General features: G+C 37.1%; 1 protein-coding gene across 2 annotated transcripts in view; it reads left to right on the top strand.

Moving 5' to 3' along the window:
* LOC126355202 (longitudinals lacking protein-like) overlaps window positions 1–17,489 on the top strand; it is a 51,137-nt gene extending 33,648 nt beyond the window's left edge. The window contains exons 3-4 of one of the 2 annotated variants that reach the window (XM_050005432.1): window positions 15,315–15,558; window positions 17,404–17,489. In XM_050005432.1, the coding sequence (XP_049861389.1) occupies window positions 15,315–15,558; window positions 17,404–17,407 (248 nt within the window). In that variant the 3' untranslated portion in view covers window positions 17,408–17,489. Of the gene's footprint in view, window positions 1–15,314; window positions 15,942–17,403 lie in introns of those variants that run through there. The other variant, XM_050005434.1, reaches the window with a different exon arrangement.
* Window positions 17,490–26,650: the final 9,161 nt, after the last annotated feature.

Genomic DNA, 26,650 nt, shown 5'->3' with positions numbered 1-26,650 from the left:
TGATGACATTTTTATGGTTTGGCCGCATGGAATTGATGCCTTGAATCGTTTTTTGGATCACTTTAATTGTCTACATCCGAGCATTCAGTTTACCATGGAAATTGAAAGTGATGGCAAACTTCCATTTCTTGATGTTTTGGTTGAAAGAAAGGACGATGGGACTTTCGGACACAGTGTGTATCGGAAACCAACTCATACTGACCGTTATCTTCATGCGACCAGCTGTCATCCACCACACCAACGTAGTGGAGTTTTGCGGACTTTGGTAAAAAGAGCTTATGCCATTTCTGACGAGGAACATTTGAAAGAAGAACTTGACCATTTGAAAACTGTTTTCAAACAGAATGGATATACGGAACAACAAATATGCCGTGCTCTTCAGTTTGGTCCGTCACGCGAGCCTATAGAGGATACTTTTGTAGCTGTTGCTTATTTACCCTTTGCGGGAAGTATATCATCTAAAATTTCAAGAATTCTAAGGAGATATGATATTAAAAGTGTTTTTACGCCGGTGGCCAAGACTAGAGCCCTTCTCGGCTCAGTTAAGGATAATTTGGGTTTAAGGAAACCCGGTGTATATGAAATCCCGTGTCACTGTGGAAAGAAGTATATTGGTCAGACTATTCGAACGATTAAGGACCGGTGTGTGGAACATCATCGGCACACTCGGTTGCTCCAGCCCGAGAAATCTGCAGTGGCGGAACATTGCCTTAACGAGGGACACAGAATGATGTACGACAGGACACAATTGATTTCTCCTGCTTCTCGCTATTGGGAATGTATTCTTAAAGAATCTATTGAAATCAGATTAGCAAGCAATATTATTAACAGGGATAGAGGTTTTCCTCTAAGCAAAATATGGAATCCGATGTTGTCGGACATTAAACAAAAACGTTCTTCTTTTCGATCTCTGGATCCTTCCTGATGCGATTTATCGTTTCCGCCGTCTTTCTCCACCGGCGCGCTGCGTGTCTTCTTACCGCCAGGAGGCGCTATCTTCTCGCGCAGGCGCGGTGAACGGTTTGTGGTGTATAAAGGTTTCCGTCATTGTGGCTGGAACTCAGTTCCGGCGAGGCAGTGCACCAGCATTAACTCACCTGAGGATGGCGGCCAGCTGGTCCGCCGAAATATTGTGTCTGGAGGACGAAATGATCCGGCTGCAAACCCGTGAAGAATATCAGCAGTTATTACGCCGGGAAAGTCTACGAAATCACAAACAGTTATGTTCATAGGCACAACACTAGAGGGAAAGCTGACTTTTCCTATCTGTTATTGAAGCTGTCAGTTGCTCAAAAAGGAATACATTATTCAGCAATGAAAATTTTGATCGGTTGCCCAACAACATAAAGTATCTGGCAGGTAGCAGATCAAGTTTTAAATCTAGCTTAAAATCATTTCTTTTGGATAACTCCTTCTACTCCATGGACGAGTTTCTGTTTGAGAAATGTCAAAAAATAAATAAAATTTATACCTCTAAATGTAGTTGCATGTGTAGAAGTAAAAGTTCCAGTAGTATTAATATTAGCACAATTCATGTGTGTAATCTGACTTGTTCCACATCATATCGATAAAATAATTAGGAAAATGATCTATAGAACATGACAGAACTAAAACTAAAACTGAATAGTTGTCTTTCCTCATGCTAAAGTGTGCAACAAAATGTATCACAATTTTTCCACCTGAACCATTACATATCAGACAAAAATTTATTGTGCTACCTTCAACCCGGCACCAAATTTCTTGTCATTGATTCTTTAAATTATCTTATCCACTTCAAACTCTTTTAAAAGTGCCTACTTATTATACAACTGACGACCTTTACAACAGATGTCTTGAAAGAAAATATTCAGTGTTATGCAAGATGTGAGTGTTAAATCGTTCGACATCAAACCAAGAAGCCATCATCAGGTGATCAAATGTAATGAGGCATTCTTACATTGTCCACTGTGTACATTCCCCCCCCCCCCCCCCTCCCCTTTTCCCATTTCAAGCCCCATGATCAGGCAACAGTTGTCCCACATTACCAGTGAACATCAGCAGATACTCACCCCAGTTTCCATTTCTATTTATGGTCAATAGTCAGAAGTTCATTTGCACAATGTGTGTAACAATTATAATGCATGATTCTGTGCTTTATTGGTAGTGTACCTATATTCTCAGTTCTTGAGAGCTTGTGAATTGTGGATTTCCACAGCCTCTTTGGCAACATTATCCCAACAGGTGGTGGCCCATTTTTTCTTTTTTTTCTTGTTTTTTTCTGCATGGCATGTATTTATGTACATGTGTACGTATTCACCAGTGGCTCATTAGTTGGGCTGGAACCCTGGTGTTGTACATATGCTAATCCAATTTCTTCTTCACCATTTATATTGTCTGACGTATTTCTCCCCACAGTCACATGGAATGTAACATATTATTTGTTTTGGAATTGTATTTAACTGTGCAGAGGACTGCTCAGGTTTTGCCTCAGAGTGGGTGACACACTTCTTCTGGATGTAGGGCTGGTATATGACAGGGAGGCCATGGTGTGTGGCGTTTCCTGTAGCAATGCATCTGCTTGCTGCTGTGATTTAGTATGAAAAGCAGATGTGGAGATTGTGAATTTGATTTATTAGTCTCATAACATACACTTACAAATCATGTGATTATGGTACAGGAGACATGTCAAAAATTACAATCTAGAATCTAATATTAATTTTTAAAACTATTTAGTCTATGCAGCAGTATCTATATTTTCTTGTTTTCTAGCATAGGTAAATATCTTTCTTAATAATGGACAATTTTTTTCTACAATATAATGCTAATTTGTGGTTGGATTCTGCTCAAACTATCAGTTCATGTTCAATGAACTCTTCTAATGAGTAATAATATTTGTGTATAAGATTTTCATGTAACTTCTTTTTTAGTATCCCTAGTTCCATGTTTAGAATGTTTTTGCCCTTAAGCTTGTTGTAGATTTTCATGCCCACATATTGTGGGGTCTGAGCATATAATTTCAATGTATGGGCAGGAAGCATAAAATTATCTTTATTCCTTGTACTGTATGGATGATCAGATTATTTTTTAATGAACAATTCCGGTTTGTTGTGTAAAAATATCATTAGCTCGTATATCTATAGGGAGGGGACAGTCAAATTTTTAGTTTCTTTAATAATGGATGACATGATTGTTTTTGCTGTGCAGTGCACATGTTTCTGATAATTTTCTTCTGGAGCTTCAGTACACGAGATATATTATTGGAGCTCCCCCAGAAAATAATGCCATATCTTATCTCTGATTCAAAGTAACTTAGATATGCTACTTTGTGAGTGGACATGTTATTAGTACTTGATAATGTATGCATGGCATACGCAAAGCTATCCAGTTTGCTGCACAAGTACTCAATATGTGTGTTCCAGTTTGAATGCTTATCGAGGTGTAGACCTAGAAACTTGGCAGAATGCACTTCTGTTAATTCTTCACTTTTATGATTTATACTAATTTCCTGGTCTTTTGGCTGTTTGGTTCTGAATTGAATCAAGTTTGTTTCTAATAAGTTAAGCTTCAGACCATTTAACTGGAACCATGACTCCAACCTGTCTAATGTACCAGTGACTCTATCAGGAATCATTTTTGTTTCTTCTCTTTATACCAAGACAGACATGTCATCAGCAATCAGAACGGATGGTGAATTTATGTTTAATGGAAAGAGAATTGGACCGAGGATCTAACCTTGCAGGACATCCTGTTTCATGGTTTTCCAGTCTGAATGGTAGTTTTCACCATTTGAAGAGATGATTGTTTTTTGTTTTCTATTAGATAAGTAAGAAGTAAGTCATTGAAGTACTGCACTCTTAATCCCATATTTTTCTAGTTTGTGGATTAGCAAGGAATTATTTATGGAATTGAAAGCCTTTGTCAGGTTGCAGAAAATTCCAGCTAATTTACTGTTTTTGTCTAGAGCTGTGCTAATTTTTCTATGAAATTATTTATGGCATCTGTTGTATTTTTCCCTTGCTGAAAGCCAAACTGATTGCACAAAATAATCCCCTGTGATACAATAAAGTTTTGGATTTGGATAGCAGCTACTTTCTTGAAAATTTTTGACAGGACTGGAAGGAGGGAGATAAGACGATAATTCCCCATATCTTCTCTTGACCCTTTCTTAAAAAGTGGTTTTATTTCCACATATTTTAATGATTCTGGAAAACAACCTTCTTCAAATGTTTTGTTGATTTATTCAGCTAGTGGAGGACTTACTATTTTGTACACTGATTTAATTACTTTCGCAGGTATCCCATCCCAACCCACTGAATTTTTCTTTTTTAGTGATAATATAAAGTCTTCTATTTTTTTCATTGTAATATTTCTAAATTTCATGGGAGATATATTTTTTTTTATCAAGCCCATATGGACATACATTTTTATTGTAATTTGTAACATTGACATTTGATGATGGTCAAAAGTTAACAATAAAATTTACTGACCAGTCAGGTACAGATAAAAGAAGAGTATTGTATTGCAAAATCATGGACAATGACTTGTCCATAGAGTTAAGAGAGAAAAGCAGTTAAACATATTCCCTCACACACACACACACACACACACACACACACACACACACACACAATTGAACAGAACCAAGGATAAGGGGCAGGTAACTCCTGGACTTAAAATATCATGTTTCTGGAAGACAGAGCTTTACATCATTTAGGGAACAAGCAGAAGTCAAGATCTGAAACACTGTTGCCACATTTATTGCAAATACCTCTAGTCTGTCATTAGAAAAGCAAACAATAAAACTTGTCAAGGATAAGGCAAAAACTATTTCAAACATTATTAAACAAGAAAAAACGAAATATTGATCCAAACTACATTGATCTTCCCAAAAATAACGCTGGCAGAAATGACAACACTTGCAAATCATTTGTCACGAAGGTCAATGATTACTTCCTCAAAGTGATGGTAAACAATGCAACCAGTAATATACAAACAAATAGAGCTGCATTAGGTTTATTTGTTCAAACATTGCATGCAGCACCAGTAGATGTTAGCTTAAAAAATACAGCCCCTTAGAGAGATTATCGAATTTGTTGGTATTAATTCTGCTGGCCACAGAGGTGCTTCTAGCAGAATATTGGAATCTTTTGGTGACTTGATAGGATTACCTTTAAGCAACCTTTGTAATCAGTTAGTGATTCAAGGCATATTTCCTGACATACACAAATATGTTGTAGTGACACCAGTCTACAAAATTGGAGGAAAGCAAACCACATGCAAACACAAATCTTTATCACTCCTTACAGTCTTCTGAAAAGTGTTCCAGGAAGTGGCATATGATAGAGTACTGACTCCTTTTCTGAGCAAAACTTCTTAATGCCTCTCATTTTGGCTCATGTTAAGGATTCTCCACAGAGAAAACAAATAAAGTACTAATAAAAAAACAAATAAAGTACTAGCCGAGCTAAGCAAGAAAAATTATACTGTTGTTTTACTATGTGACCTTGGCAACATGTTGACTGTGTGGGTCACAAAATTCTACATGGTGAACTGAACTGTTATGGGATTAAAGACATCCCTTGTACATGCATGGAATCTTATTTTCGCAACAAAAAACAGAGAGTCTCGTGAACATATTGTATCTGTATGGGCAGACAAACTGAATAAGCAGTAGTCAGCTTTATTGAATCTGTTTAATAATAACTTGGGGTGAACAGTTATAGAGTTATATGCAATACACTGCCCAGAGCAGCAGAATTATTATAGGATAAATCCCAGTTCAGTTAAGAAGGTTCCAAGAAAGTCCAAATTTGTAGCAAATGCTCAAATACATGTTTAATAGAAACCAATCAAAGGAAGGTTCAGGAAGGATAAAAAGTCAATAACATAGATCAGAATACTGGTTCATTTTGAAGATAGCTATTATAATGTTTGACAGTCAACATGCCAGCAACTATATTGAGCCAAGCAAACCCTTTTATTTGTGAATCGTTGTCACGGGTACTGCTTATAAAATATGCTGTAATGGAGTGTACAGTCATTTTCTGAGTCTTACGTTTCTTATGCTGTTGGTGGTAAGTCAGTCACAGGCTGTGTCCCCATCTTGCAGTCCAGGAAAGGTAATGCTCATTCTGTTTCGAGATGTAAATAGGCTTTTATGGGAATATTATTTGAAATAGCACATAGCAGTGAACAACATATGTTACAGAAGTGATTTAATGTTTGAACCAAATAACAAGGTTTTTTGTCAAAAGATATTTTGTTTTTACTGAACAACTAAAATCCACAAAGTAAAAAAAGACTTCTAGCACCAAGTTTCATTGTGCTGAAACATTATGTGTATCCTCTAAGCTCCCACCTGATTATTATCTGCTGAATGTCATGAAACATGTGTTATGATATCAGAAAATTGCCTCAGACTATATAATATATGAGAGTTGGAGGTCGAATATTGTGCATTGGTAAACATTGTACCAGTTTCTACCCAGTGATGGAACAAGGACAGATTGAGAAACAAAACGGGGAGAGAGGAGGAAAAACAAAAAGTGGATTGAGTAAAATCTCCTCAAATCAGCATACTCAGGTCACAGTGCACTTAAATTACTGTGGCTGTCCACACCAGTAAAAGAGTGTTTCACTAAATCATAAATTTGTGGGGAAAATTTAATTTGTATCTGTCACGGTAATGTAAATTCTGGCAAAAATTAGGAAGGGTAGCTGCTGATCTGTAAATGACTGATAGCCAGCATATAGGCACACTTAAAAGGTTATAAAATCACATTAGCTAGTGAGAATTTTAGAATTTTGGTCTTTTTAGGTACGAATTCAACCTCCCCCCTCCTCCCAACACATGCACACTACCACACAAGGAAAGGATTGAGGCACCTGGGAGGGGAAACACACATTGGGTCTGGAGTGGAGGAAAGTATTAAAGGGAAGGATGGGAAGATATAAATTGTCTGCTGTGGTAATGGAAAAGTGTGGTTTAATTCTGCTAAGGTCAAAAAAAGAGGTAACTGAAGACCTGCTGAAGAATGTTGTTGAATTTTTCTGGGCAAAGATAATGCTGGATGAAAAAGGTAATATTGTTTGGTCACTAGTCAATAGTGACAACAGGAAATCTTTTTGTGCCTATTTAGGTAACATACTGTCCATTTGTAAAGACTCTGGCAACTGTTAACTGTATATTAGGGTAACTTGTGCTTCCCAATGCAGTTGCAATGCTCATGATTTCTAGTACTTTGCAAGGGAGACTATTTGACATTTGTGACAATGGAGGTGTTGTTGGTGTAGGGAGCTTTTAATATGGGCAGATGTTATTGAGACACAGAGAAATGGATCTTAATAATCAGGAGAGCAGTTGTCAAGCAGAGAAGGGCCAAGTGAATAGTAATTGTTAAAGTTATGGAACAAAGAGTAGAGGAATTACATGCCATGGATCTAGCTCATGAAGATGCATGATGTTCAGGTTTAAGTTTTTGAGTGATTGAAAGCAGCCATATACAATACTCTGTATCTGTTTGAAAACTAACCAATTACCTTCTTCCATGAATGGACACAACTTAACTGTAGCTAATCTCAACCACACATTTGCTGAACATACTGTGGCCACAATGGCAGTGACTTAAAAAACTGCTCCATTTCCCATACCATGTGGCCATTTTCATCTTCCCTCCATCCTCTGCTTATGTGTGATGGCAACTGTTCAGACAGTGCATCTCCCACTCTGAATCCCTTTGATCTAAATCTCCTATTAGTCCCCATCACTGCCATATCTTCCCACTCCCTAATCCATTCTGACATTTTCCTGTGGCACAATATTCAATGAGTTTCACTCTCACTCTTCTCCTACTTCGACATTACTGTACTATATATACCCCTTTCTCTTTCATTTGTCTCCCCACATCAGAGTCTCTCTCTCTCTCTCTCTCTCTCTCTCTCTCTCTCTCTCTCTCTTTCTCTCACACACACCTCCCTGTCTCCATCTCACTTTCCCTCTCGCTCTCACTTCTCTTCATTCCTTTTAGCCACCAACAATCAGTTTTGTGGCAGCTGACAGATTTGTTCCATACTATCACTCTAACTGGAAACTGTAAGTAACTACACCTATCTACTGAGGCAATCACTCATACACAGACAGTGTGGCTGTGACATTCATTGAAATGTCAGGCCATTTCAGTGAACCCATCCAGAAGAAAAACCCAAGAACTTTATACTAATGAAGTTAATCTTTTTGCTAATTTGTGATTTAAAACTAAATTGTTGTAAGTGGACTTTATGTAATGCACAAACTGGCATCTCAGCATAGTTAAGAGAGAAGAAGTAATGTACTCATTGTCACTCACATATCAAGTGTTGTAGACTGCTTCTTGAAGGAGAATCCCTGGAAATATGAAACAAGTAAAAATATACATTAACACAGAGAAATAGCTGTCATTGAGCCGTGTTGGTAAGTGCCAGACTACAAATCCAAAGATCAGAGGTTTGATACCCAGTAGTTTCTGGGAATTTTTCTGTAATTTATTGGCCCTTTTTACCTTTGATGCTGTTTTGTTAATGTTAAAAGTGCTAAGTTGCACATTAAATTGTTCTGTAACTGGGTGGGTCAGTGTATCCAAAGGTCAGAGAAGGCAATGCGTTGTCATTTTAAATAAGTCCTGGCCTAGTAAGCCTAGTAAAGCAGTGTAGCATCTAAACAAACCTTAGAATTGAGAACAGTTTTACCTTATCATAAGTAGCCATATGAGCTGTTACTGCAGGCTAATTAACTATTAACCATAATTAATTGTGGTCTGGTTTAATAACTTGAAAAGTCTTTAGATGGACCTTTCATACTGTTGGCAGGAGGACCACTACTTCAGAAAAAGGTTTCTGTGCTTACACTGTTAACCTGCTATTTGTCTATCAATGTGTGCTTAAAATATTTCCTTGAGTGCACTAACAATTATCAAAGAATAAATGTTATTTGTGGACTGTAAGATTGAAGATTTATTTACAAGGAATAATTTTAAGTACTGCACTACTAACACTATAGTGAGCAAGCTGTAAAGAAAATTAAAGAGAAATTTGGAAAGGGAATCAAAGTTCAAGGTGAAGAAACAAAAACTTTGAGGTTTGTCTGTGAGATTGTAATTCTGTTAGAGGCAGGACTCGGGGGAAACAGTTGAATGTCTCAAATATAAGTTATAATCAACAAAAGTAAATGAAGACAATGGAGTATAGTAAAGTTAAGTTAGGTGTTGCTGGAGAAATTAGATTAGGAAATACGACCCTAAAAGCAGTGAAGGGATTGTTATTTGGGCAGCAAAATAACTGACTGTGTCTGAAGGATATAAAATGCAGACTTGCAGCAAGAAGAAACTTTATTTCAGAAACAGAGAAATTAATTAATATCTAATATGATTTTAATGTTAGGAAGTTATCTTCTGAAAGTATTCATCTGGAGGCTAGCCTTGTATGGCAATGAAAGATTAACACTAGGCAATATAGACAAGAAGAGAGTAGAAGCTTTGAAATGTGGTGCTACAGAAGAATTCAAAGTTTCGATGATAGAGGGAATAACTAATGAAGAAGTATTGAATAGAATTAAGATGAACAGAAATGTATGGCAAAACTTGATTAAAACAAGGGATCAGTTGATAAGACACATCCTGAAGCACCCGGGAGTAGTCAGTTTTATTATGGAAGGAAGTGATGGAAGATAACATTTTAGGATGAGGCCAAGGCTTGACTTTAGCAAGCAGGTTCAAGTGAATGTTGGCAGCAATAGTTATGCAGAAATGAAGAAGCTTGCACATGATATGTTAGAATAGAGATTCTTTGGACTGAAGACCATAACAACAACAGCAGCAGCAACAGCAACAACAACAACAAAAACAAAAACAACTGCTACTAATAGGAATTAGGAATCCTCAAATCTTTATAATCAAATAGTTTTTGGAGTGTGTATGTAGAAAACTATACTTTTAATGTATTTTAGACTTTTTATGGATACGGACTTCCACCCTGATCCCAAGAGTAAAATGCTAACTTCAGTTAGAAATTACATTGTATTGTAAATTGTGGTTCAGCACATCGAAATTAATCTAAAACTGAGTTCACCATTAGTCTCACACACAACCAAAAATAAGGACTAGAGGTATGGCAGAGTGAGTTGTTGACTGCTAGAACGCCAAGATCTTCAAAGAGGCCTCTGTCAAGTGAGAGATTATGCTTTTTACTGGATATTTTTTCAGAATAAAATGCTTTGTTAGTGTTGCTGCATGAATGCTGAAGATAATTATTTAAGGTACCAGAAACTGAAAACATGTAAACACAGATGATGTTGTTGACTACTACGATTAGTATTATTTCGTATTAAGAATACCCATTCCCAAGATTTTCTTCACAACTTATGTGCATGTGAGCACATGAGGAGACACTTTTATGCACAAAACATGGGACTTTCTTCTGTGCACCATTGTGGACATCTCAAAAAACCAAAAAGCAAAGTATTGATTTTACACAGACTTGATGTGCTAAGTAAAGCGACCATCACAAATGTGGAAGAAGTCAAGAAATTTGACAGCATGTTTATTAACAGGTTAATAATATAATTATCAGCTTAGTGGCTGAGCACTAAATCTCCATATTTTGCATTCCCCCATCTGAATGGTGTGGTTTGTCAATATGTCTTTTCCTTCCACCTTGGCAGTAACAAATGCAAAATGGAAACAGCATGATGGGCAGGAAGGTGCCATGGAAGCCATATTATTCCAGTATCCATTGTATACTTTGTGATGCTGAAGCACTTAGAGAATGAAAAGGCTCACAGGAAATATTAACAATACATTTTTGATGTTTAACCCAGCCATTACTCCACTTGTAGTGTCATAAATTGGGGGTTTACTGAAGAAAAGGAACTCTGTCATCCAAAGTGAAATATATGTACTTAAAAATGTAGAATTCATTACTAGTAAAGATCCTGGTATAAACAACATGCATATACATATACATATGTACTGACTATGCACCTATATGTCACTGCTGTAAAATTTAGATTTGATGATAGCTGCAAATCTGCACCTGGTTATCAGCTTTAATAAAATAGCATGAATAGCTGTGGGTCAGCAACTTTCCCGTTTTTTATTTACTCAGTGACTTAGTTTCAGGCTGGGACATATTTTGAAATAATCATAACAAAGTAAGAAATGGTATTCCTGAAATGCAAAAACTATGTCAAAAATGTGCTAACAAACAGTTACAGTGTTGTAACTGTTTGTTTGCACATTTTTGACCTAGTTTTTGCATTTTTTTTATATACCATTTCTGACTACGTTATGATAAAAAGGTCTCACCCCAAAACCAGTCATTAAATGAATAAAAAAAGGTGAAATTCCCAACTTTGGCTTTCCATTGTACTGACATTAGCATGTGATAAAAACATTGACTTTTGTACTAACAAATGTGGTTGGTGCTACTGCTGGAAACAACCACTGACAACACATTTGAAAAAATGAGTGTGACGAAGAACCATCACTGCAGTGACTACACTGTATGTACTGAGCTAATCAAATGTCCAGTATTCAATGACACATCAGAATGGTCTCTCAGCAGGCCGTGACAACCTGAATTAAATGTTTTAAATATATAATCATGATGATAACATATGTATTTTTGTTAGTGATGCATAAATTCATGCCATTGTCAACAGTACTGAGCATTACAAGTGTTCTTTCATGCATTACTTGTATGTAAGTGTCTCTAGCTACATTATCCATTCAGAAATGTATGAAAATGCTTATGTAATGCGAAACTGACAATTATAATGGTTTGTGTATGAAACCTTCCTGCAGTGGCCTTGTCTTGATCTGGACCCAATGGAACCCTTTTGGGATTAATTAGAACGCCAACTATGCTGCATACCCCAGTGTCCAACATCATTATATTGTCTGGTTTTGGCTCTTGAGGAAGAATCATCTGCCATATCTCCTTAGGCATTCAGACATATCATTGAAAGTGTCCTTAGCAGAGCTCAAGCTGTCATGAAGGTGAAGGATGGACAAACCTTGTGTTAATGTCCACTAATAGGTTTCTAGATAGTTTTGAACAGATATTATATGAGTTACTATGGCAGTGTTCACTATAGCATTTCTCTAACATTGTCTGTCACTTTTGTTGATTATGATAATCAACACTGATCTTTGCATTTTTAGCCATTAAAGAATTTTGAACCTTGCCACTTTTAGAAAATTTGTGATGTTGATTCAGGATTGTATTGTGATGCTTTTATGTAAGTAATTAAATGTCCATTACTTTTATGAATTTTGATTTTGTAATTTAATTGAATGCTCTGAAGCTAGCACTGTCATGTGTTTTATTCATCACTCAAGTTTAGGTTGTCTTACTATCTTAAATCCATTTATTTCCTGTAAAAAATTCGTTTGCTTGTTGTTCAGCAGTAATTTACAATTACAATACCATACTTATACTAATGGACAGTTATTTTTTGTACATAGTGATTACGATGTAAAATTATGGCTATTTGGTGTGTGGAGATATATCTGAAGAGATTTAAAAAGATAATTTTGTAAAAAGGACGCATTACTTCTGCACTTACCAAATTTTGATAGCTTCATGCAAAGTATTAGTGTTATGCTATTATATCAGCTGTTAAGTTTTATGTTGATATCACAGGTATGTGTACATATGCGTGTGTGTGTGTGTGTGTGTGTGTGTGTGTGTGTGTAGAGTGAAATGACACTGATGATAGGGATGAACATAGAGTGTGTATGCCAATAGCCTGTTCCTTTGCTATCCTTCTGCATTCTCAGTGGAGAAATTGCAGTTGAAGCCAGGAGACTAGCACTTAATCAAATCATACAAACTATATGAATAAAACCTTTGTATTTTTTGTGCCACTTCATTACAAATAAAAACCTTGGGCTTTTGACATCTTTCTGCACCACCATCATCAAAAGTCTATAGTCGGCCTTCTGAGCATAATGGTACACACAGCCGTCAAAAGCTTCAGAATTTAATTCAAAATAATGCAACTTGAAAATACGAGGCTTGTCTAAAAAAGTATCCGATCTTTGGCCAGAAAAAATATTTCAAATACCTGACAGGGTTGGGACCCTAGTCCCCTTCAAAGTAGGCCCCTTGTGTTTGCACACACTTAGCCCACCGATCCTTCCACTGCCGGAAACACCTCTAGAAGTCTTCTTTTGGAATGGTGTTCAGCTCTACTTTCAAAAAGGGATCCTTTCAGTGGCGTCTTCAATTTTGGAAACAACCAGAAGTGGCAAGGAGCCATGTCTGGAGAGTGGAGTTTGTTGAACGGCTGTGATTCCATTTTTGGCCAAGAAATTTTGGATCAAGTGGGATGAGTGTGCTGTTGTGATGCAGTTGCCAGTTTTTCACTGTTCACATGTCTGTTTTTTTTCACTGAACTGTGTCACACACTTGCTGGAGAACATCTTCATAGTACTCCTTTGTCACTGTTTTTCCTTCCAGTGCATATTCATGATGTACAACTCCACAGACATCAATGAAGGTAGTCAGCATCACCTTGATTTTGCTTCGCACCTGCCGCACTTTCTTCAGCCTTGGAGACTTGAGATGATTCCTTTGTGATGACTGTCTTTTTGTTTCTGAGTCTTACCCATACACCCATGACTCATCTCCAGTCATCACAGTGTTCAGAAACCTAGGATCAGTGTTGGTGGTGTCCAGAAGGTCCTGTCCAAGGTCAAAATGGAGGTCTTTTTGTCTGGTGGCAACAACTTGGGCACGAAGTTCACAGCCACTCGGTGCTTGTTCAAATCATCACGCAAAATTGCATGTGCAGAATCTTTACTCACTCCATCCTCTTGGGTGATCTCCTGCATGGTCAAATGGCAATCTGCTATCACCAAGTTTTGCACCCTCTCAACAACAGCTGCACTCCAAGCAGCTTGGGGCCTGCCATAATGATGGTCACTCTCCGCTGATGTGCAGCCTTTTTTGGATTTGTTGAACTACTCCTTAATTTGTGTTACACCGATCGCATCTTCTCCAAACACCTCCTGAATCTTACAAATTGTTTCGCTTTGAGAATCACCAAGCTTTTGACAAAATTTGATGCAGTATCTTTGCTCAACACATTCAATCATCTTGAGAGAATGGGTAATCCAACGGAAATGTTGTGTAGCACCTCACTCAGTGACTGACAGGCAGTGACTGACGTACTGGAAGGTGGGGACAAAATTCATGTATGTGCATAAAGGTCTCTTCCTTTACTGTGTACAATGGTGCCACACTATCATCACTATAATGCGTGGGAAAATCAAAGGTCAGGTACTTTTTAGACAGACCTTTTAGAAAAGAATTTATTCAGACATGCCACTGAAAACACTCCATGGACACAAAAATTGTATGTGTTGGGTACTGTTCCATTTCTGACCAAAATTCGGTGCTGGACATGCCTCTGAATTTCAGCTAGTTGGAAGGACTTTAACTCCTATTGATGAAGAGATCATGAGAGATGAAACATATGTTTGAATTAGAAAAAAATGATGAAGGAAAGTAACAGTGTCCTTTTATAAGGAACAAAAAAAAATGAAGATGGTTTTATGGAGAATTAGAAACATCACCAGTGCTTTAACCTCAGTGCCTCTTTCCTTGGTAGCTAGCTTGAAATGAAACACGACTATCCTATTGCTTGTTAGTGATTTTGCCACTGTAGTTGAGAGCCAAATTACTAGTTTCCTTTTTACATAGGACATATAGTTGTAGCCTAACTTCAATTGCCATATAAAAATCTCTGTTTAAAATCTTCCTTTAGTGTAACACAGTCCTTTGTCTTACAGCTATCCAAACTTATGTTGAAATGCTTAGGCATTGTATTTAATGACCTGACTGAACTATGCAATATTTTATGCTTATTATCTGAGGGTAATGATGGTAACTGTTTTTAGAAACCCCAAGGACGGCTTTGTTTTATGTCTTACTAAAATATAGCCTCATTGGGACATCAAAAATATGATATGCAGATTCTCTTTATAAATATTGATATTTTTAGCAATGAAGTCTGACTCACTGATTCAATGCCCAGCAAAATTTACTATATCAGAGAAGCCTCAAACAGCACAACTTATTATTATTATTATTATTATTATTAATTATTGTAACAATAATTAACATCTTTGCTGAAATGAGAGGGCGAGGCTCAACTAAAATAACTCCTGTTTTTATTTTTAGATGACAAAATCATTTGTTTGTTTATGACTGCAAATAACCAAGAAAATGGTTCTAAATTATTCATTTTTCTTGTAGAAAAAGTTCATTTATTGGACTTTTCTGTTGTATATTTTCAGATAGACCTACTGATTTCCAATTTTCGAGATCAGGAGTGGCATTCCAGAACAAAAGAACTACGACAGGGTTTTATTGTTACAACTGTGGTAGACACTACCGGTGGAAACATTCGCTGACAGCACATTTAAAAAATGAGTGTGGCAAAGAACCATCACTGCAGTGCCCATTCTGTGTGTACAGAGCTAAACAAATGTCCAATTTTCGAAGACACATCAGAGTGGTTCATCGGCAGGCTGTGACAATGTGACGTTACTTTTTTTTTTTTTAATAAGATCTTAAGAGTAGCATTTATATTTCTACTAATTGCCCATAAATTCATATAAGTGTTGACAATACTGTGCATTAGAAATTTTTTTTGATGTTTTATTTGTTTGTCTCAATGAGTTATTGTGCCAGCGTTCACAACATCCTTTCTCTAATATAGCCACTGATTCTGTTGTTTATGGGTAATTGACACAGATCTTGGCATTTATTAGTCTTGAATGCTTCAACAATTTGAGACCTTTGACAATTTCAGAAAAATTTGGTAATCATACAATACCATCACCTGACATTTTTTCCATAATTTATTATATAAAATTACTTTTGTGTATTTTGTTTTCCTAATTAAATTCAATGGTTTGAAACTATTGTACCTGTTTGTTTTATTCACCAGTCTCTTAACTCAGTCAGAATACTGTCTTTAGCATCTCTCTTATCTTCATCAATTTATTTGCTGTAAGAAAGTTTCTTGTGTTTCTGTGCAGTAGTAATTTGCAGTTATGTTTGCATAGTGACACTACTGCTAGTTAAAGCTCACACAAAGTGTCCATGATGAAATCCAAAGGATAAAAAAATTATGGATCAGTGGTTGGTGCTGGTATATTTGAAGAAACTTAAAATAATTTGTAAAAAGAAATTGCCATTACTGTACTGTGTAATCTTCCTACGAAGTATTAGCAGTGTATTATGATTTTAACTGTGCAGTTACGCATAGGTCTCTCTTATATTGCTGGTGGAATCCTATATACCAAATATAACTATTTGTTAGTCAGTCCCCTTGCTCTTCCTTTGTATTCACAGTGGAGAGGCCTGCAACTGAATGCAAGAGACTAGCACTTAACCTGATGTTCAAAAACTACATGTACTCACTTGGTAACAAAAATCTGGTGATGAAAATACCTTCCACTTCCAGGATTTCAGTAGATGGAAGGGCTTCTTGCTCCATTAATGTTGAGGTCATAAAAGATGGAACAAAAATGTGAACTGGAGAAGAATGAGGAAGGAAATCAGCTGTGTCCTCTTTGAGGAACCGTCCTACTATTCACCGTACTGTATTTATGGAACCCAAAGGAAATCTAAATCTGAATTACTGCATCAGAATCTGAGCCTCCATTTTTGTTAAATGCAAGTTCAGTGGTGCCGATTTCCTTGGTAGCCACCTGGAGGCCAAACACCACTGTCTTCTATCATGTTAGTGATCTTGGCCTTGTTGGTGGGAAAGTCTGTACTGGAACCCATGCTATATAATTATGTAGTTTTAATTTATTGTGAAGTCCAGCTGCAATGTAATACTTTTGAAAATGTTATGTAAATTTAACCTTTAGTGTACAACACAATGAATTGTCTTCAAATTACCAAAATATCATTTATGCACTTGAGAATTGTGTTAAATGATATAATTGAAACTATGCAGTATTTTGAAACAGTGTCTTCTAAACACCTTCAACTGACGTAGCTGGCTGTTTGTTGAAGCTTCCACATTGCTACTATTTTTCTCATATTACGGAGAAACATATCTCTCCTGATTGCATCCCTCAATAGATGATGGGCAGGTGCTACTTCATAACACTGCTATTTGATTCACTGTACAAGTGATGCAAGAAAAGTTACTATGTCTGCCAAGCCTGATTCAGCACAGCTAAAGTTTATTTGTAACCACTGCTAACACCTTGCTGAAACGAAAGGGCGTGAATACCAAAATAACCAATTTTTTATAGAGAGAATCATTTGCGTACTTATCAATGCATAAAATCGAGAAAATGATACATAATTTTTTCTCTGTAGGAAAATTTTCATTTATTGAACTTTTCTGTTGTGTATTTCCAGATAGGACTACTGATTTCCAGTTTCCAAGATCAGGACTGGGGATCCAGAACAGACAAACAGCTGCTGGGTTTTATTGTTACAACTGCGGTAGATGCTATCGGTGGAAAAATTCACTTACAGCACATTTAAAAAATGAGTGTGGAAAAGAACCATCTCTGCGGTGCCCATACTGCATGTATAAATCAAAACAAATGTCTTCCATCCGAAGGCATATCAGAGATGTACATCAGCAGGCTGTCTGAACATACATTTCAAGCTTTGAAATGAATCTTTAACAGCAATATTTGTAGTGCTTTCTCTGGAACATTAGACTGTTATTTATGCAAACTATGTGGGACACTATGAGTGATGTTTGATGTGTTTCCTCTAAATGAGTGTCTCTAAATTATGTTCCTGTTTCTGAAGTTAGAGTCTGTGTTTTCCAATTTCTTCATGTGTGTTGTGGGTTATAGATGTCTGAGAATGTGGATGCCTGTTTGTACATAAGTAATTATCTGTTCATTACTTTTGTATATTTTTCTTTCTTAATTAAAGCACATCTTTGAAATCAACATCATTATATTTTAATCATTACTGGAGTATTGCCTTATATGGGAGTGAAATGTAAATGATAAACTGTTCAGACAAGAAGAGAATAGAAGCTTTTGAAATGTGGTACCAGTACTACAGAAGAATTCTGAAGATTAATGTAGTTCAAATACTGAAATTACAAAAGAAAATTGTCAGATACATGTGTACTATATAGTAAACAGAGTCTCGTTGCCCCTTATTTTGGAAACTACAGATGCTAACTGTTCCCACTAAATAGATTTATGAAATTATGATCTTCCTACACAGCAGACAAAAATTATTTGAGGAGAATCACTTTAACCACATATATAACATGAGAAATAAAAATAATTTTATGCTAGCTGCACACCAGTTGAAATTACATGGGTGGACTCCATGGTATATGGGAAATACAATATATAACAAGTTAATGGACAAAAACTTATTTAATATGAAGCCATCGATATTAAAAATTACTGCTGAATAGAAGAATTCATAGATAATAAAATGATAATTTGAGCAAGGTGTAATTAAGTGTTTGATTTTATTATATGTAGTGTTAGATTTTATTATATGTATGTATAACAAAACTGTATTATTATAGTGATGTCAGGTGTACTGTGTTTATGGTGAAATTTTACTGCAATTTTGATGTGTCTTCTGTACCTGAATCAAATGATTTATATTATGTACAAATAAACCCCAATTCACTCTTAAATGGGTAGACCGTGTAACTAATGAGGAGGCACTAAATAGAATTGGGGAGAAAAGGAACTTGTGGCAGAACTTGACCAAAAGAAGTGATTGTCTAAAGGACACATCCTGAGATATCATGGGTACTGGGCTGAAATGTGGGGGTTGAAAATTGAAGAAGAAGAAGAAGAAGAACAAGAGATGAATACAGTAAGCAGATTCAAACGGATGTAGATTGCAATAGTTATTTGGAGATGAAGGGGCTTGCACAGGGTAGAGTAGCAAGTCTACAGGATGAAGACCACAACAAAAACAACAATAACACTAAGCATTTGCCGACATTCTGCCTTCATCATCTCTCATCTCGCTGTATGTACTGACATGCTAACATGCGATCACAAGATTTCTTGTATTCTTTTTGATTAGAGTGCAACATTTGTATTTCATTCAGGATTCAAATTCCTGTCACTTTATGATATACTCCTCCCCAAATGCATCAGTGTACGGTGAAAAATGATACCCTTTTTGGGAAATGGCACCAAGTGATGAGATACCATCACCTGGTACACTCAGTTAGTGCCCCTGAAAGTCTCATTCAGTATGTTGAAGAGAAGCAGCCATTGATGGACAGGATGCAACCAACTGCAGATTGTGGTGCATGTTGGAAGATATGATTCCTGTTGTCCTGGATAAGTCCAGTGACCAGCAGAGAACTTTTAGAGGCTAGCCTTGCTCATGGAAATTCATCAGAGGTCAGTATGGAGCATTGTTCCCAGAATTAGTCATGGCCTCTTGTTCGGAGTCAAATAGAAGACTCGATCCAGAGATTTTGATGTTCTGTGACAAGCTAGAGTGACTTCAAAATAATTGCCACTAAATGGATCAGGGGCACACTATGAATAAAGGTTGATATCCAGGCATCTACCTGTGTGTGGGGTACAGATTATTCTCCTTTCACACCAAATGATGATAGCTGATAGGAGGCCTCAGACAATTAGTGTAAGATCCAAAGTTGTGCCCCAGAGATGAGATTGTGAAAATCCCAGTGATTAACTGCCAAAACAATTACAACAAAGTGCCAGAGTTTGAAGCACTTGTAAAAGGCAGTGGACAGTTACTGTGAAGGTGGTGTGATGAACCTTTTTTAAGGCACTTAAGTGTTATTTGCAGAGGATTAATGTATTCGTAGATGTACTCTCATGATTCTAGGTACAAAATGCTGGCTAAACCTAGAAACTGATAGCAGTGAGTTTTTTGGTGTAAATCTAAGTGTATACTGAAAGAATATGCTAATGAGTAATTATGGTGGTGTTTTTTCATAGCACACAAGGAACTCAAATGCATAGGGATGGAAATTGAAGCACCTCATAAGATTGTTTGAGCATGACATGGTATCAAGGAGGGGGTATAAACCTATAATTGAGCCTTTCTATAGTCCACCAGACTCACCCAACAGATGTAACTGAAAATTTAGGGGACTTTTAGTATGTGTTACATACAGTTTTGTAACAATGGAAAATCCAAGATGGAATGTAACAATACTATGAAAAGGATAGTTGCTATTCACCATATAGCAGAGAAACTGAGTCGCAGATAGGCACAACAAGAAGACTGTCACCAAACAAGCTTGGCTTTTCAGCCAACAAGGCCTCTGTCAAAAACAGACAAAACACACATACACACACACTCTCTCTCTCTCTCTCTCTCTCTCTCTCTCTCTCTCTCTCTCTCTCTCTCACACACACACACACACACACACACACACAAATGCAAATCACATGCACAGCTAAAGCCAAACTACAAGCAGCAGCGTATGGTGGGTGAGTCAGCTGGATGGGAGTAGGGAGGAGACTGGGGCGGGGAAGGGGAGGGATAGCAGCGTATGGATGGGGGACTTTGGGAGGTGGTGGGTGACTGGGAAGATAAGGCACAGGTGATTTTTTTGTACAGGGTTGGGATTGTAATTACAGTCTGTAAAGGCCTCAATGATACCCTCGGTATATTTCAGGAGGGACTGCTCATCACTGCAGATGCGATGACTGTGGGTGTCTAGGCTGTATGGAAGGTACTTCTTGGTATGTAATGAGTGGCACCTGTTGAATTGTAGGTATTACTGTTGGTTTAATATGGGCAGAGGTGTCGTGAAGGTAAAGGGTGGACACATCTTATATATCTAATAATAGGTATCTGAATACTTTTTATCAGATAGTATAGAGCAGTTCATGGGAGGAGGGACATTCCATGGTATCCAAATTCTGTAAGGAATCAGTGAATGCAGAACAACAGGTGTAAAACAAAACATGAGAGTATAGATGGTGATGCCAAATGAAACCTGTTTGGCTGTCGAAAGGACAATGCATCAAGCCTTCAACTATGTAGTAGGATTTACTGAAAGTCCTTTCATGGACTCAAAAGAGATTCTGTTTTCTGGCACCAAAATAAGTATCTAGATACTCACGGGTAATGTGAGAACTGAACTGAGAGTAGCAATGTAAAACAGAACTGCTGCTATTTTCAAATGTTCCTTTAAAAAGGAAAAACCAGGTATATTGCCACAGGTTAATTCTCGTGCTACTGCAGAAATGACTGATGTAGATCTCAACAATGTAGGAAAAGACATATTGCTACTTACCGTACATCTGTATTTTCACACACTGTTGATATTCCTGCCTGGAGTTTCCATTGTTTGATAAAGATATTAGTGTCGGTGGTATTGAGAATCAGCTGAATTCACTAAAATTGAAAAAGGCTTCTGGGATTAATGGAATACCTGTCAGATTCTATTTAAAGTTTGCCACTGAGTTATACCACTTTTGACTATAATGTTCTGTTGACCTCTCGTATAAAAAGCTTTGCCTAGTATTTAAAAGAAAACACAGTTCACACCCATCAATAAGAAGGGTGGCAGTAGTGATACAAAAAAATTAGTGACCAATATCACTGGTATCCCGAATGAGTTTTCACTCTGCCACAGAGTGTGTACTGATATGAAACTTCCTGGGAGATAAAAACTGTATGCTGGACCAAGGCTCAAACTGTGACCTTTGCCTTTCGTGGGGCAAGTGCTCTACCAATTGAGCTACCCAAGCATGATTCATGATCCGTCCTCACAGCTTCAGTTAATATCGCTGGTACCCACATTTATTAAATAAGCATTAATGATGCAATATTTAGTTGTGTCTTACATGAATAAATGTGTAGTGTTGAAAGTCAAAGTGATACTATGTCAAACCAGGAGTGCCAAACACAAGAATACCAGGAAAATTTGCATGCAAATGACACTTGCAAATATAAGCAAAAATCATTAATGATATTTTAAATGAATAAAATGAAACACTTGTGGTAGAATAAATATATATTTTTAGTGCTTGCAAACATGGAATTTTAAGTAACTTAAGTTAAAATTTACATCATCATTATTTTAAAAAATGTATAACAGGATGTGAATTTATTACAAAATAAAGTCAGTACATGTCCTTTGATCTCCATTTTTTTTTATTTTGTTGTGTAACTGAATACTGAATGCAAATATGGAACTATCCTTTTCTTGTTTCCTGTTTCTGAGGATTCATTTTCTTAGTAGAAGAAAGAAATGTATTAAACACCTGGTTCAGTTGCTTTTCTCACTGGTTCACGTGCTCATCAGTTCATTGCTTTAATTGTTTGACTATATAATTGAATTACATTTCAACTAATAGTTGAACTAAATATTCTCTAAATAATTTGTTACTCTTAGAATAGTGATAGATAGTTTCCCCATACTGAAGTAAGTGTGGAGAAACCTAACATTACAAGTGCTTGCAAATTTATTTTAAGTGAAATTATAGTGACTCATAGTTAACCATGCATACACATCTGTATCACAGTAACTAAATTGCAATTACGAAAAAGTCCACACCTGTGTGCACTGATATTCCCAGACTTAGAAACAGCAGAAAGGGAGAGGCAGAGGTATGTGGAATTTTTGTAAGTTTGGAACCAGTCATATTCTGGTAAAGTTCTAATGGGTTTTGGTGACGAGAAGTGGTGCGAGACTGGAATGCTAAATTCACACCACTCCCACATCAGTTGACTTACTAGAAATGTTTAGCCGATCCTCTCCTCTGGGCAGTCAGCTGCATCAATTTCCACAACTTTCTTCCCTGAAGAACTAATGCTGATTAGAGGAATTTAAAAGACTATCTCTCTCTCTCTCTCTCTCTCTCTCTCTCTCTCTCTCTCTCTCTCTTGAAATAAATTGATACTCGCATAATACTTCAAGTTCAGTTCTGGTATATTTTCATTTCTACAAAGAACAACATTACAAGTTTAACATAAGCATTCAAACTCGTGCAAGTCAACTGAGTCGTTAACCATTATACTCTATTAAGTATGGTTACAATATCAAAGACAGGTATTGCTTCTAGCAAGTCTACGCTAAGCATTAAGTAAGAGTCTCTAGTCAAATTATTTCACCACCAAGGAGTAACATGTAATTACTCCTTGTACTTTCTATACATCTTCAATGGTGCAAGCAGCAAACACTTGTTGGCATCGATCGACCGCCATGCTTAGAGTCTTCTCATAGTCAACTTCCCACCTGTACACAGAAACCAGTGGCACGGTAGATACTTTTCCACTATTCCACACTCATACTTAAAATATTGGGTGTTTGAGATGGAGGAAAGACAAGTGTTTCTAGATTTTACTCTGAAATTCTCGAAGCACTACACAGTGTCAAGGTAATCACTGTAGATTCTTTTGTAGATACTGGTGAAATATGCCTTGTCCCTTTCTGCATCATAATGCTCTGTGTAGAGAACAGATGGGGAGATAGAGGCATTTTTGATTTGTTGGGTTGATTGATTTGGGGGAGAGGGGACCAAACAGCAAAGTCATCAGTCCCATCGGGTTAGGGCAGGATTGGGAAGGAAGTCGGCCATGACCTTTCAAAGGAACCATCCCAGCATTTGCCTGAAGTGATTTAGAGCAATAATATAAAACCTAAATCAGGATGGCCAGATGTGGGTTTGAACCATTGTCCTCCTAAATGAGAGTACAATGTACTAAACACTGCACCATCTCATTCAGTGGAGACATTTTTGGGAGTCAGATTTGTGCTGAAGTCTCATATGGACACCTCTTGAAAGCAAATGTTCCTAGTATGTTGTGATTGTAAGAGAATGGTACATATACCACTTCAACATTTTGTCTAAAAATAGTAACAGAAAATCTCATCATGACATGTTTTTATTGGAGATTTGATAACTTTATATTAGTTTTAATGCACACTGTTTTACAGGTCTCATTTATTCAGCTTCTCATTTTTATCCACCATCATGGTACAACTGCCAACAGTCCATTGAAGCTGAGACCACTCATTTTTATGCACCATCATGATATAACTGCCAACAGTCCTTTGAGGCCGAGGACACAATAGTCATTCACTTATTTTAAATCATTCGCATACATCATGATTCAATGCTCAGGTTCAATAGTTACTGATCTGAATTCATTCAGTATATTCCTAACAATCACCTGATTTTTTTTTCTTGAAAGGGAGCTTTATAGACCTTGCCATAGCTCATGAGATGCTTGTATAAATAAGTAATGACATGAAAATGAAATTTCGCACCCGAGGCTGAGCTAAATATCACATCTTTATTTAGTTGCAAATCACTCTTATGTTACTGCCCTTTGTGAGAATAGTGTTAGCTTCAGGTATATGCATGACAACAGGTAAAATTATGAAATATTTTCAGTATGTGGCAGTTCATAACCATAATATAGTTTATAAAAGTTGTCTTGGAAAATACATTGATAGTTACTTACTGAATTTCTCTATTGTGTCACTTGCTTTGATCTGCCTGAAGATCACCAGATCAAAAAAATCATCTTAGCATATGTATTTATAATCCATTGTGATTTTAAAAATGACAACTTTGTCTCAAATTTAAAACATGTAAGATCAAAACTTCTTCTAATTTATGTCTTTGAAATTATGTTTATGAACAAAATAAAAGATTCATTGCATGCTGTAGGTTTCATTACCCTTCTTAATTTTTAATGCTAACAACTACTGAAATATCACATGCCAAAAAATGTCAAAGGGCAAGATTTATATGTCATCTACATCATTATTTTGGTATGCCTTATGTTCAGATTTAAGTAACAGCTCAAAATGCTAATCATTACATGTTCATGCAGGTAACATGTGTATCATAGTCTTTGAAACATTCTGGAATTTGATGACAATATAGAAGTGATCGAGCATATGTTGGATTTTCAGATTATGTTATTTAATGGGATCTATCACATAAATTCAACATGTAATTTTGTTAATATCTGAAATTTCACAGATAGAAATTCAGATTCAGATTTGACATTGTATATTTTAAACCTGAAACAAAATGATCATTATTGGAATCATCGTAGTTACACATACATATACTAAGATGATGTTTCATAACATATGATGATCTTGTAGATTAAAACAAGTAATAGAATAAGGAGATTCACTAAGCAGCTCTCAGTGCATTTTTCCTGACATGACCTTCACATGTATGATTATGATGCATACAACACCAAACCAACTTTAAGCTTGCAGACTCTGACAAGCATGTTCTATGCTGTTTCAAGAATTTTCTGATGTAGTAAATGCTGCTAAGTCTCTTTGGCATTGCAGAGGATGGTTTAACGAGACAAGTGCTGAATCCCATAGTTTTTGACTGTCAACAGTTGTGTAATTTGCATATCCTTCACCATCTGTGAACATAACCATCGATACACACACATCAAAAAAATTTTGCATCAACCCGGTTCACAGTCAGACATGTTCATAAGCCTGCCCAAAGGTGTAAACAACCACACATGAGCAGTGCCTATTAGACACAGGGGATCCAACAGCCGATCATTTCCAGTCATTCCACCAGGAAGGAGATACATCACTCATGTTGTCTGTAGTTTAACCATGCCTAGACATTCAGTACCATGGTTCGATCACGTCCGCATTGTTACTTTGTGCCAGAAAGTGCTCTCAACAAGGGAAGTGTCCGGGTGTCTTGGAGTGAACCAAAGTGATGTTGTTCAGACTTAGAGGAGATACAAGAGACAGGAACTGTCGCTGACATACCTCACTCAGGCCGCCCAAGGGCTGCTTCTGCAGTGGATGACCACTAGATACAGATTATGGCTTGTAGGAGCCCTGGCAGCCACACCCCCATGTTGAATAATACTTTTCATGCAGCCACAAGACATTGTATTATGACTCAAACTGTGTGCAATAGGCTGCATGAAGCGCAACTTCACTCCCAACATCCATCGCGAGGTCCATCTTTGCAACCACGACACCATACAGTGCGGTACAGATGGGCCTAACAACATGCCAAATGGACTGCTCAGAATTGGCATCATGTTCCCTTCACCAATGAGTGTCGCATATGCCTTCAACCAGATAATTATTGGAGACATTTTTGGAGGCAACTCGGTCAGGCTGAATGCCTTAGACACACTGTCCAGTGAAAGCAGCAAGGTGGAAGGTCCTTGCTGTTTTGGGGTGGCATTATGTGGGGCCGATGTATGCCTCTAGTGGTCATAGAAGGCGCTGTAATGGCTGCAGAATATGTGAATGCCATCCTCCGATTGACAGTGCAACCGTATCAGTAGTATATTGGTGAGGAGTTTATCTTTGTGGATGACAATTCGCGCCCCCATCATGCACATCTTTTGAATGACTCCCTTCAAGATATTGACATCACTCGACTAGAGTGTCCAGCATGGGATAGATTGAAAAGGACTGTTTATGGATGACACGACACAGCAACCACTCTGAGGGATCTACACTGAATCAACATTGTAGTGTGGGACCATCTGGACCAACAGTGCCTTGATGAGCTTGTGGATAGTATGCCACAACGAATACAGGCATGCATCAATGCAAGAGGACATGCTACTGGGTATTAGAGGTACTGGTGTGTACAGCAATCTGGACCACCACCTCTGAAGGTCTCACTGTGTGGTGGTACAG

Source organism: Schistocerca gregaria, chromosome 3 (assembly GCF_023897955.1).
Source record: "Schistocerca gregaria isolate iqSchGreg1 chromosome 3, iqSchGreg1.2, whole genome shotgun sequence".
NCBI classification, from domain to species: Eukaryota; Metazoa; Arthropoda; class Insecta; order Orthoptera; family Acrididae; genus Schistocerca; species Schistocerca gregaria.
The sequence above is the reverse complement of the archived record's forward strand: the minus strand, read 5'-3'. Positions and strand labels throughout refer to the sequence as shown.